This window comes from Pyrus communis, unplaced genomic scaffold, assembly GCF_963583255.1.
Source record: "Pyrus communis unplaced genomic scaffold, drPyrComm1.1 SCAFFOLD_22, whole genome shotgun sequence".
Classification (NCBI taxonomy): Eukaryota; Viridiplantae; Streptophyta; class Magnoliopsida; order Rosales; family Rosaceae; genus Pyrus; species Pyrus communis.
In genome coordinates this window covers 3,758-16,042 of record NW_026908893.1, presented here as the reverse complement: position 1 = coordinate 16,042, position 12,285 = coordinate 3,758, and the positions used below count along the sequence as shown (strand labels likewise).

General features: G+C 34.8%; 1 protein-coding gene, 1 non-coding gene and 1 pseudogene across 2 annotated transcripts; all 3 read left to right on the top strand.

The window, feature by feature from the left end:
- The first annotated feature begins 850 nt into the window (after positions 1 to 850).
- Positions 851 to 923, top strand: TRNAF-GAA (transfer RNA phenylalanine (anticodon GAA)). The gene has a single exon. It is a non-coding gene; the product is annotated as a tRNA-Phe (tRNA).
- An 83-nt stretch (positions 924 to 1,006) lies between these two features.
- On the top strand, positions 1,007 to 5,057 carry LOC137724311 (probable ADP-ribosylation factor GTPase-activating protein AGD15; annotated as a pseudogene).
- Positions 1,056 to 1,388, top strand: LOC137724321 (sufE-like protein 1, chloroplastic/mitochondrial). The gene has a single exon (XM_068463064.1). The coding sequence runs from the start codon at positions 1,056 to 1,058 to the stop codon at positions 1,386 to 1,388; it is 333 nt and encodes a 110-aa protein (XP_068319165.1).
- Positions 5,058 to 12,285: the final 7,228 nt, after the last annotated feature.

Here is a 12,285-nt window from a genome sequence, read left to right as displayed (position 1 = left end):
AAAAATCGTCGGTCACAATTAAATATTTTTTATATTTTCAAAAGTAAAGCAGCCTCGTTTTGCATAAAAAAATATAAAAAATGAAAAAATCGTGACCGCACAATCTTTGATAAACGGTTAATATTCATTGATCCACAGGATTCCCAGTGAGGGAATGCGGAGAGGATCTAATTCCCTTGGATACAAGTTGATTTGAATGATCATTTGATATTGCTTAATTTTGTTAACTAATTCTTGTACTTACTGTACTAATCGATGTAGATCATGCTTTAGAAATGAACACCTGAAGGATGAAACGAATAGTATGGGAATCGTTACAATCCATGGCGACAAGTGCAATTCAAATGACATTCGTGCTAAGTTTGACAAGGCAGGAGTTCTTACAATGATAATACCGGTTGCATATGATGATCATTACCATGAAAAAGTTGTAGTAGCAGCTGCAGATGAAACACAATAACAATACTATTGACAAAAAAAATTCAGCAACAACTGCAATTACTAATTACGATCAAAGTAGTGATTATGATGTTAATAAACCAACAAGTTGCGAATTTAAGGGCTAAAGGATTATAGTTTCTACAAAATTGAAAATGGAAAAAGATGTTGCAGTGAAGCTTGTGCCAGCAGTTGTCGTGATTGTGGCTTTTGTATTTGGCGCATATGTTGTCAAATATTACAATAAATAATGGACCATCATAACCATGTATACATACCAATTAACTAATGTTTATCAAATTCTAATTAATTAATTAATAAAAACGTCATTTGAATTTTTATTCTGTTAAGTTGAAAAGCAAATAGCTAGTGCATGAATATAATTCTATACCTAAGTGAAATGCCAACGATTGCGGGGATAGCTCAGTTGGGAGAGCGTCAGACTGAAGATCTGAAGGTCAGGTGTTCGATCCACCTTCACCGCACCAAGTTTTTTTCTTTTTAGTTTTTCAATTCGTTATCTATTTATTTTTTTAAAATGAAAAACTAAGAAAATAATTAATATATGAATTTGACCTATTCTGAGTGTGGTGGTGCTGGAGAGCGGAGAAAGAGAGATGGGATCGAGAGGAGCAGGGACGGTGGTGTCGCAGCTGACACGAGCGAGCAGAATGAGAACGAAATTGCAGACGGCGTTGGAAGCGAGCGTTTTGGAGATTGAAGACGTGTCGCATCAGCACGCTGGCCATGCCGCCATGAGAGACAAGGCCAATGCCAATGGCGAAACTCACTTCAACCTCAAGGTCGTGTCCTCAAAATTCGAGGGGCAGAACCTGGTGAAACGACACCGCATGGTCTACGATGCCTTGGCTGACGAGCTCCAGTCCGGCCTCCACGCGCTGTCCATCGTGGCCAAGACTCCCCAAGAGATTGCCCCCAACCCCAAATAATAGGATTCGAAATTCCACCTAATGAAAACTCTCTTGTGGTTAATCCAATTGCTGATTGCTACTTGCTAGTGTTTTATTTATGCAGCAGGATTTATCAGATTATTATTATTATATATATTATGTATTTTTTGTTGGTTTTAAATGTGACATTGAAATGCTTGCTTATATTTTAGTTATACATCCAATTTGTTTCTTCCAGAATTATGCTATGCGCTTTGATTATAATTTTGCAGTTTTCAGTTGCAGTTTGCGCTTGAATGAATGTTTTGCATTTTGCAAGTATTGAGAGAGAGAGAGAGAGAGAGAGAGAGAGAGAGAGAGGTGAAAATATGAGGCTTGTGAGAGTCAAAAGTTAAAAAACTCAGACAGAAATAGAAGAGAATAGAAGAGAATAGAAAAGAATGGAAAATGGAAAATGACTGTAGGCATGCTTTGAGGAATGCCAACCGTTTTTCCTTGGAATTAGTTGAGCCTCTACCTTCATTCCAGCCTCTCTCTCTCTCTCTCTCTCTCTCTCCGTGCTTGGGCCTTGCCTTCCTTCGCTCTCAAGCCTTAACGACTTGCCTCTGTTGTTGCTGTTGCTGCTGCTGCTGCTGTGTAGGTGTTGTTGTGTTGTTGTTTCAGGTCCCGTATCATCCAAACCAACAAACTAGCGAAGGTAGGAGCACAAGCACACACACTCACACTATCAACAATGAACAACAAAGCCTCTGTTTCGAAAGACCTCAACGCCAAACACCTCAAGGTATCCTTTATTTTCTCTATTTCTTCCCCCCTCTGTTCCTTGCACATTCTTGTGCTGCTCTTACATTTTCCATTATTGTTACTGTGTTATGTTGCATGTTGTCACTTGTGCCCCCAGATTTTAGAAGGTCTTCTTAAGCTGCCACAAAACAGGGAATGTGCTGATTGCCGGAGCAAGTACGCATTTCACATCCCTCTCTTTCCTTTTGTGTAGCATATTTTTACTACTGTCTTCAAGTGCTATTCTCGGCTATATTTCATATTGTTTGGTCCTGATTGTGGCAATTTGATGTCCATATTAACGTGATCTTCGTGCTGCAATGTATTTCTTTCAGAGCTCCGCGATGGGCTAGTGTCAGCCTGGGAATATTTATTTGCATGCAATGCTCAGGAATTCATCGGAGTCTTGGGGTGCATATTTCAAAGGTTTATTTTTCTACCTATCATTTCTCTATTTCCTAGTTCATATGCTGTTCGTGCTGGTAAGGTTTTTTTTTTTTCCTTTCCTTTCCTGGCATCTCAAATTCAAATGGATTGGTACTCATTGAAGAAATTGAACAGCCATATGACTAGAGAATTATTCTTGGTTTCTGAAATTGTTAAAGATAAATAATGAGGCCATTGTATACCTTCTGAGTAATCGAAAATGTTTTGAATGACAATGGTGATTGGCATATCCTGAATCTGCTACGAGTTATTTATGTGGTCTGGTCTACTGGACTACTGTTATCAAAGTTAAGTAATATTCTATATACATCTGTTTGAGTAGCATATGTTTTCATACTATTGCAACTCTATGTTCGAATAATAGCGTAGCCTGGTTGATCTTGGAAATAGGTACGGTCTACAACTTTGGATACATGGCTGCCAGAACAGGTTGCTTTTATGGAATGTAAGAACACGACTATGGTAGCTGATACTGAATCATTATTTGTCATCTTAGTGCCATTTTTTCCCTCTTTTTCCTCGAAATCATTTAACCAAAGTAGTTGTTAAACATCAGTTCAGTATTCACATTTTTGCTCTGTGTGTTTTTAATCTTTTCTAACCGACTACTATCTTCTGATTCATTATCCAGTTAAATAACTCTCTATGCACTTTCATGTAGCCATGGGTAATGAAAGGGCAAACAGTTATTGGGAAAAAGAATTGCCACCAAATATTGACAGAAGTGGGACTGAGAAATTTATTTGGGCCAAGTAAGTTGTTTTCTTAAACTAATTATGAGCTTCATGTGGAACTTGGAGAATATGTTGGTTATTATTTCCTTCTGCGCTTAACTTTCTAGGGAACTTACAGGTATGACGGAAGAATGTGGGTTGCGAAGAATGCAAAACAACCAGCTCCTGAACCAGTAGATATGAGCATCCATTCCAACAATATGGTAAAGGGTGGAGCCACATCTGGAGCTCCTAAGAAAACAAGGAGAAATTCTCTTGAGGAAGCAATGCTTTTTTACTAACCTGGCGGAAGCTGCTCCTACAGTGGCAAGACCCCGTGGGGTGAATTTTTTATCTGGTTATGTTTGCTATGTTATCTTGATGAAAATGCTCAAATTTTTTGTTTCTGACCCTTAATTGAGTTCTTATGGGTCTTGCTCATTCTTAGACCGATAAGGGAGCTTTTAGAAAATTGGCGGTTTAAAGATGAAAGCAAAAAAGTCGAGATTCTTTGTTGCCGATATCACTTTCTTTGGAGTTTATGAGATTGAGAAATTAGGTCTGGTGAAGCAAAAAAAGGTTTTCACTTTTGCCTAATATTTGTCATATATGATCCATAATTTGACTTCATAGATTATTAAGCTGCTTTTTGCCTCTACCCTTTAATATATACCTATCATATTGTACTTAGGCCTCGCCCAAGTTTTCTGGAAGAAAAATTTATAAGGTCCATACCAAGTAACCTATTATATAACTGATTTCACGTGTCGAAAAGATGACACGAATGAGAAAAGTCACTACCCATCAGGAGCTATCTGCTTCCGTGATTTGTTGTATGTCTACTCTTTCATGTCTTTTTGTGTGCTTTGTCAAATGTGTTTGTAATGCTCTTATCTTCTGTGAGTAATTTTAATGGTACTTTTGACAAGTCGAAGGCATTTACTAGTTAATATTTACCTTGTTTATTGCAGGGCTCTTTAGATTTGAATCATAAGTTTACTACTTCACCTCCAGCAAAGGGGCCACCACCTTCGATGGAATGTGATACAGTCACAAAAAAGATCAACGGTACAACAGACCTATTTGGCTTGCTGTATGTTCATGATGCAAAGCAGAAGTATGCCACTCCCCCACCCTGGCAAACTTTTGATTGTAAGAAAATTATAGTAACATGTTTCTTTTTGTTACTTATATTTTTGTAGTTGGGTAGGAAGTAGTAAAATTGAAGAAAGCGAGACGGAAAATAACTTGAATTTGAGTAGTTCCTCCTTAAAAACCCCAGCAAAAACATGTTTATAATTAATACATGGAAAATGACTTGTGATCATCCATGCTTTGCAGGAGAAGATGATTTTTTGAGTTAAGGCCATAGTTTATAACTGAACTGGATTATGGAAGATTTTGCTCTTCTTTCCTATTCCTATTCCTATTCTAGGGAGTACTAATGTCGCACGCTATGGATTATGGAAGAAGAAAAAATGGTGCAAAGGAAAAAGAATTGTATCACATGATATGCAAGAAAACGTTCGGGCTGAGTCTGCAGAATATGCCATTAACTTAATTGGTTTCTTTCCTTGCAAGATTTCGTTTTCCAGTTGGTTGCAAGAATGAGGTTGTTTGACCTATATATTTGCGTTTGTTCTCATGTCCATCCATCACCTTCAAAACCAAAACTAGTTTCTTCTGTAATAAGACTACATTTATTTTCTTTTCTTGTTTGTTCGATCCTTCTACACTTCATACACTGCAACAGAAGAGAAGAGAAGATCAGATGGGATCTGAATCAATCAAAAGATTTATTTTCTTTTTCTCCCGTGTCTTTATCGATCTAATATTCTGTAATGACAGAGACAGAAAAAGAATTAATAAACAAAAAAAAGGAAGATATGTACGTAACTCATAGAGAAGAGATCCCATCCGGATTTCTCCTACCAAATCCAAGGGATCCGGAGATTAAGACTCTTGAAATTTGATCCAACAGTTACAATTGTTATAACTTTTAGAGAGCTTCCTGTTTGTAACCGTTTAATCAAATTTCAAGGGTCTGGATTTCCCGATCCCTAGGATTTGGTGGGAGAGATCCGGATGGGATCTCTTCCCAAACTCATAATAGTAAACAAGAACAAAAAATTAAAGGAAAAATAATGAAAATAACTTTAAAATTTTGAGTTTTAATGATAATGATAAAATAAAAAGTAAAATGAATAGTATCAGGATTGACATTTTAACGTAAAAATATGATTTTTTATTAAAATAAAAAATACGAAAAACTTTTCGTTAAAATCTTTTAAAATTAATATCTGGTTGGAGTTGGACGTTCATCATTCATGATTTGAAGATTGGAGTCCCACAATCCAAGGAATATTATAAATAATAATACAGTGAGAAAAACGAAGGCCTTTTATGTAAATGACATATAAGGGCACATATAGCTTTCATTAGATTATGCAAATTATACGGTCAAATTTGCCGACGCTACTAAGTTACTAAGTTGCAGGACTGTGTTGCAAATCCTATGAAATACAAAAGAAATCCGAATTCGACTTTCATTTTAACCTCCTTAATTATGCATGCATACATACAAACAGTTGATCATCAGATTATATGCTAATTAACTATAGAATTACATGTACAACAAGATTCAAAATAAGTGTCTAAGTCTTTTATGCATTGGTTGCATCAATTGGTTCATTTTAATTTAATTGGAATCTGTCAGAAGAACATATATCAATAATTACATTGCATCTACGTTATATATATATATATATATAATCAACTTGGATGTTATATATATGTTGTTATCTAATTGGAAGGATTTGACCCAAAATTTCAATTTGGCTCCTAGAGATCATGGATATATAACTTCCCTTCATAATATTATATGTATTCTTCTATACAATAATTATATTCCAATATATTTTATATATAAGAGTGAAATGACATGTCAACTGTTGACCCTCTCTCTCTCTCTCTCCATCGGAGCATCTTCATCTAATTTGATACATGCATGATACATAATGTACATGTATAATATCCAATAAATATATATTAATTACAACCATTCACTTCATCATGAATTGCTCAGGATTCACTTCATCATGAATTAATCAGGAATGGATCGAACCATCTGTCAATTAAACTGAGACATGCATGCTTTTGTCGTCCATAATTTTAATTCTGTGACCTCTATGTATAATACATCTAAATATAAAATTAATTGGACCTTTTATAAAGGGGACTATGACATTATTAATTAATTAATTACAAAGGGTCATCTTCAAACTCAAACCAACAAAATCATGTGCAATAGGGGGATCGATGGGGCTGAGTCTATGTCTCATGTTTCATTTTTCCTGATGGAGATCTGCCTTAATATTAAGCTCTATATATACATATGACAATTTTAGAAATATCATATTTTTACCATATTGATGCATAATTTAATGTGAAAAGTAACATACACATAGCACATGGTAAATGATATATTGGTTATATGCGTTATGTGACACAAAATGTGATCCGTAAATATAGTTTTTCTAACACTTTGTATTCACATATACATATGTACATAATTTATTCATTCAAACTAATTAAATAACCAACTGCATGATGAACAATTAAGCACCTAATCTTAATTAATTTCGGGCCTTTTTCTATTTCTCTGTGTCCGAGTTCACACAACTCACTGTGTCTCTGTGGCCCTCTCCCATTTTCCTATTGGGTGTGTGTGTTTGGTGATCGCAACTTGAATTGAAAGATTGCTATTTAGTATTAATTTCATATATATATAGCATTCGACAAGAATATAGAAATGGCCAAATTTTTTTCTTTTTACTAGGCAGGGACATAGAAATTAAAATGTGAAAGAAAATATTACCTAGAAATATTTGGGAGTTGGGACAAACATCTTTTTTCATTTAGACAGAAGAAAAAAAGAAAAACATCCGAGAATAAGCTGCTTTTATGCCGCAGTCGAGAGGCCAGTGCTCATGGAAGTAAACCAACACTGATGGCGAGGTGAGGTGAGGTTTGTGCGTTTTTTCTTTTCTTTTTATCTTGTCGATCGAGGAGAGCCAATTGGTACGGATTCAATCATACAACCGGCCTAGATTCTTGTCCTTGCCTGCCCTAGCTAACAACTCTCTCTGCCACCATCTAATTACTTTACAATTTTATATATTAATTAGCTTCAATTCTGCATGCAGAATAGTAACATTCTGGAAGGAATTGCAATTTGTCAGTGTATCGTTATTTGAATTGGACCTGAATTGTCTGCCTTCCTATCCTATATTCTTCCCATTTTTTCTTATTTTCGTGGTTACGGTTAAGTCACGTCAATATTTTATATTTTTATTATTTTTTGTCTTATTATTTTTATAAAAAAATTAATATAAAATGTTGACATGGCTTAACCATGATTACAAAATATAGGAACGGATGTGAAGAATATGAAATGAAAAGAGCAGACAATCCATGTCCATTTGAATTTGCCTCTCAACTTAGACACTTAAGACATGTCTAATAACCATTTTGTTTTTTTGTAATTAGTTAGGGATATGTGTTATATTATATATATATATATATATATATATATATATATATATATATATATTATAGCTAGGAAAGTGAAAAGTGATGGTATATAAATATGTGTATGGAGCATGCAAAGGAATCATGATTCGTGAAAAGATGATGGCCATAGATGCAATATAATATTTGATTTGGTATATATGCAAAATGCAAAAAGCAGTTATAATTAGTACGTGACTTATTGGTGCTTGGCTTGGAAGCAAAGCAGGTGCCACCCCAGCAAATTGGAATTGGTGGCTTTGGTCGTCCTTAGTCTTTCACCCCAAGCAACCAACCAATATATCATGTAATTAAAGACTCACCATCAGTACAACTATGTGTATAAAGCACGCTGAGCCCGATAAGTCAATGTATGCCATTTCCACTCCAGCTCTCTTTAGGAGGAGAGAGGGACCACTAATTCACCCTTTATTTCAAATTATTTAGATATGAAAGATCCTTCCACTTCCAATTCTAATTCCAATTCTTCTTTCTTTGAATGTTATATAAATTCTTAATATATATATATATATATATATTATATCGCTGCTTAGGGCCCTTCCAAATCATATATAATGACCTTTCCTCAAGTACGGAGTTAGTGTAGACCTAGGAGGGCTCCCACTCATTTAAAAAAAAAATGTATGTTTGCGTTCCAATTCTCAATAATCAGCCCTAATTAAACTACAATTAAAAAAATTGGTAGGCAACTAAACTAGTCTACCGTTTTGGATCCCAAATGCCCTACCTGATGACAATTTAATTAACAATTAATTTAATTGTGCCTACCCGTTTTTCTAACCCTAGGTCGTTAATCCACACAAAACTCATCCCATCAAGTACGGCAAAGCAATTACAGTCCTCAACTTCTCCAGATTTTTCCTCCCCTTTTATTCAACCAAAAGTCAATTGAATTTGAAGTGTTATAGACAGTATGAGTTCAAGTAATCAATTATCAAAATTCAACACTAAGAATTTTATAGACTGTATGAGTTCAAGTAATCAATTATCAAAATTCAACACTAAGAATTTTACTCCACAAGGTATTTTATACGACTTTAATTCATTAATTTGTTTTTGACATTTCAATTTAGAATTTAGTTTTCTAATTTAGAGATCAGTGGATGAATGATAACATGATTATTTTTATATAAAGAGATATTTAATGATATTGGTAATGATATTATTATGTAACGTTTTTAAAACATGAAAACGATTCGATGAATAATATAATATATTGTATGAAAAACTTTATTGATTAATATATTAGTGTTTTGTTCAATAAATTCTTGAGATTTTAATTATAACTTTATTGTTTGAGGATACCCTGCTCATACAAATCTTTAGTTTCGTCCTTACCTTTCCTTGTAGTAGTCGTATGGTATATAATATAGTACTAGTAGTGATGATTGATGAGAGAAAGAGAGAAGAAAGAAAATATATGTATCATATCATATAAAAACCCTAATTCCATTGTGCAGTGGCCACTTGGCAATTAGCTAGGGCGAGGGAAAAAGTTCAAACAAAAGGGATAGGGCGCCGCTTGGTGGACACCCACCACTAGCGGCAGAGCTTCAAAGTTTCCAACGCCCATCTTCAAACTTCTCCTCTCTCTCTCTCTGCCTTTCTGCCTCTCTGGTTTGGTTTCTAGTGGGGGAGATAAATATACATAGGCTATTTATATAGGGGTATAACCCCTACCAGCAGTGTGTGTGACTCCAACATATGTCTCCATCTCTTTATATAAACATTAATCAAGCGGTAGCTACTTGAAACAATCAACAATACAATTCATTATATATTCACTACATTGTTTGCTTAATTGTTAATCTTAACTAATTACAAGCAGCGTCCATTTATCCCTAATCACTAATAAAGAAAGGAGATTGTGGTTTCAATTCTTAGAAGTTAGAAGATGATATATATACACACGTGTGAATCGACTTGATAGCTAGGTCGAGAGCATGGACATCAATCACAAAAACTTTTCTTCAATTCATTAATTTCTTATACATATATAGCTACATGTATCATAATTCATAGGTCGTCAATATCTCGCATGAAGATGGAACTATATTCTAGTGGAATTATTTATTAATCTTGCCGTTGCTGCCGATGCAATCGAAGGAAAATTAAACTGCAGTAGCAGTTTAAAAAGCATATGCATGCAGTAAATTGTGTATTATATATATGGTAGAGGATAATGATATGGGGTCAGTGGTAATTAATTTGGTCACCCAAGAAGCCAATTTATAAACAAAAGTAATCTTGGAACAAATTTCACCTCGATGTACATATCTATATATCTAGAATGTTACTGCAAATAATATCATTGTTACACCTCTACTCATATAATAGTATGGAACAAGAAATCAAAGACGTATTTGAAATATATATAGGCAATACTCTATTCACTCTTTTTAAACATCATAATTATTATTTTTATAATTTTGCATACCGTGTTCATGCTCTCGATCTAAAGTTGACCTTTTAGAGCTTTCCTTCACCTTATACGTTAAATTAATAATTACAATGGACTAAAAACTCTCTCGTTTTACCATGAAATCCTCTACAAAGTGCTAAAAAAAACTTAAAAATTTGTTTTTAATTGCGGAATGAGAGTATTTAAGTCTAACATTAACTACGCTCGAACATACCAATTATGGCCTTCCATGTGTTCATTGCTTGAAGGAATACATCAACTTTTGTTGTTGTTTGTTGATATAACGGATTATCCACGAAGGACTTCAATTGCCAAAATTGAAAACTGCATGTCCTTAAGTGAAAGATCCTTCAAATTAAGAGAGCAATATTCTTATAATTTTGTTATATTCATAATTGGTAAGATATCCCAATCATGTTTTGACTTATAATTACTTAAGCATGTGCTGATTGGTAGCTAGCTAGTACTATGTACAAAGAGTTTTATTCTTGTATGCTAATAAAAAGCGATCGAGCTCAACTTTGCCACCGACTCATCAAAGCAACTAGGTACGTATGTCAAATGAAAAGGAAACCCACGATGGAGATTTCGATGTATCGATCGCAAAATACACCAAGAGGGGATTACTGTTTACCTAACAATGTTGGGCCTGACCAAAGAGGGATAGTGATGCATAATTATTAACAACTCAACTTTCAGTTGTTGATCCCTCAACGGGTGGATTTATGTGTTAACCAAAATCAAAGCCAAAGCCAATACTGTACTGTTTGTGATCATCACTGTAGAAAGATTTTTCCCTCTCCCTATTGTAAATGTAATGCCATCAATCACTAGTAGAATTACGTAGTAGTAGTCTAATATGTACACTGTAGCTCATTCCGAGTGACGTTATTTTACTTTTATTTGCTTGCTCTGCTACCATATATCTAATGATGGTGTTAAAATTAATATCCATCAAAGAACGAAAAAAAGAAGAACAAACGCATTATAAACTTGTATTCTTATTCGATTAATTAAAATAAATAAAAATACAACAAAGCGTCAAGACAACTACACAACCAAACAGCTACGTCTTGTTAGATTTAATTCATACAGAATTACAATTAAAATGCGTGCTTATAAAGACCTAATTATGAAACACATAATAAAGCATTCTTAATCCCTAATAAAAATACAAAAGGAACTATAATTCTTATCCTACGATAAAACCACAAACATAATCAACATTCTTGTGTTCTTCATCAGTCATTGGCTATCTTCAACATTCCTCCTCAGCCCTCACCTCGTGGCAATTAGGCAATCAGCACTGCTAACAGGGGCGGATCTACTAAGGGACCTGGATGGTCCCAGGACCACCCGGAAGCTCACATAAGGGGCTTGAAACCTCCAAGGACCACCCAAGTCTGGGCTGTGGTGGTGGAGAACAGCAGCCATGGCTGCTGATGCACTGCTCGTTCTGTTGCAGGAGGAGAAAGAAGATGACTTTTTGGTTTTAAAATGACTTGAAATGACTTGGCCAAAACGCACCGTTTTGAGCCTAAGTAAATAAAAAAAATAATTTAAAAAGCATTGTCGACTGCATTTCATTGTGATTGGACATCCTCTAGACTCCACGTTACGGGCTTTTGTATCATTCCAAAGTAAAAAACAATTTAGAGACTTTAATAAAAAGGAAAAAAATTAAATTAAGTGGGATTCCGTCCAACCAGTAATAAACTTTTAACACCCTCCTCATCGCTATCCTTCTTGCTTACTACTGCCTATTGGGCTTGTATCTTTCTTGGCATTAGGGATTAGCCTCTAGGTTTGCAAACGTCTTTCATTCTTCATTTTGATGCCAAAACCCTAATTAGGGTTATGCAAGTTTTTCTTGGGGAGCCTGGTTTATTTATTAGTGCATGTTGTGAGGACTTGTCACTCAAGTGATCAACATAGTGTTTATCTATGTAAATCTCAAGAGTTTTGATAGTTTTGCATTCAC

What these genes read in the sequence shown, in the direction of transcription:
- LOC137724321 (XM_068463064.1), top strand. Translation starts at nt 1,056, where the DNA reads ATGGGATCGAGAGGAGCAGGGACGGTGGTGTCGCAGCTGACACGAGCG.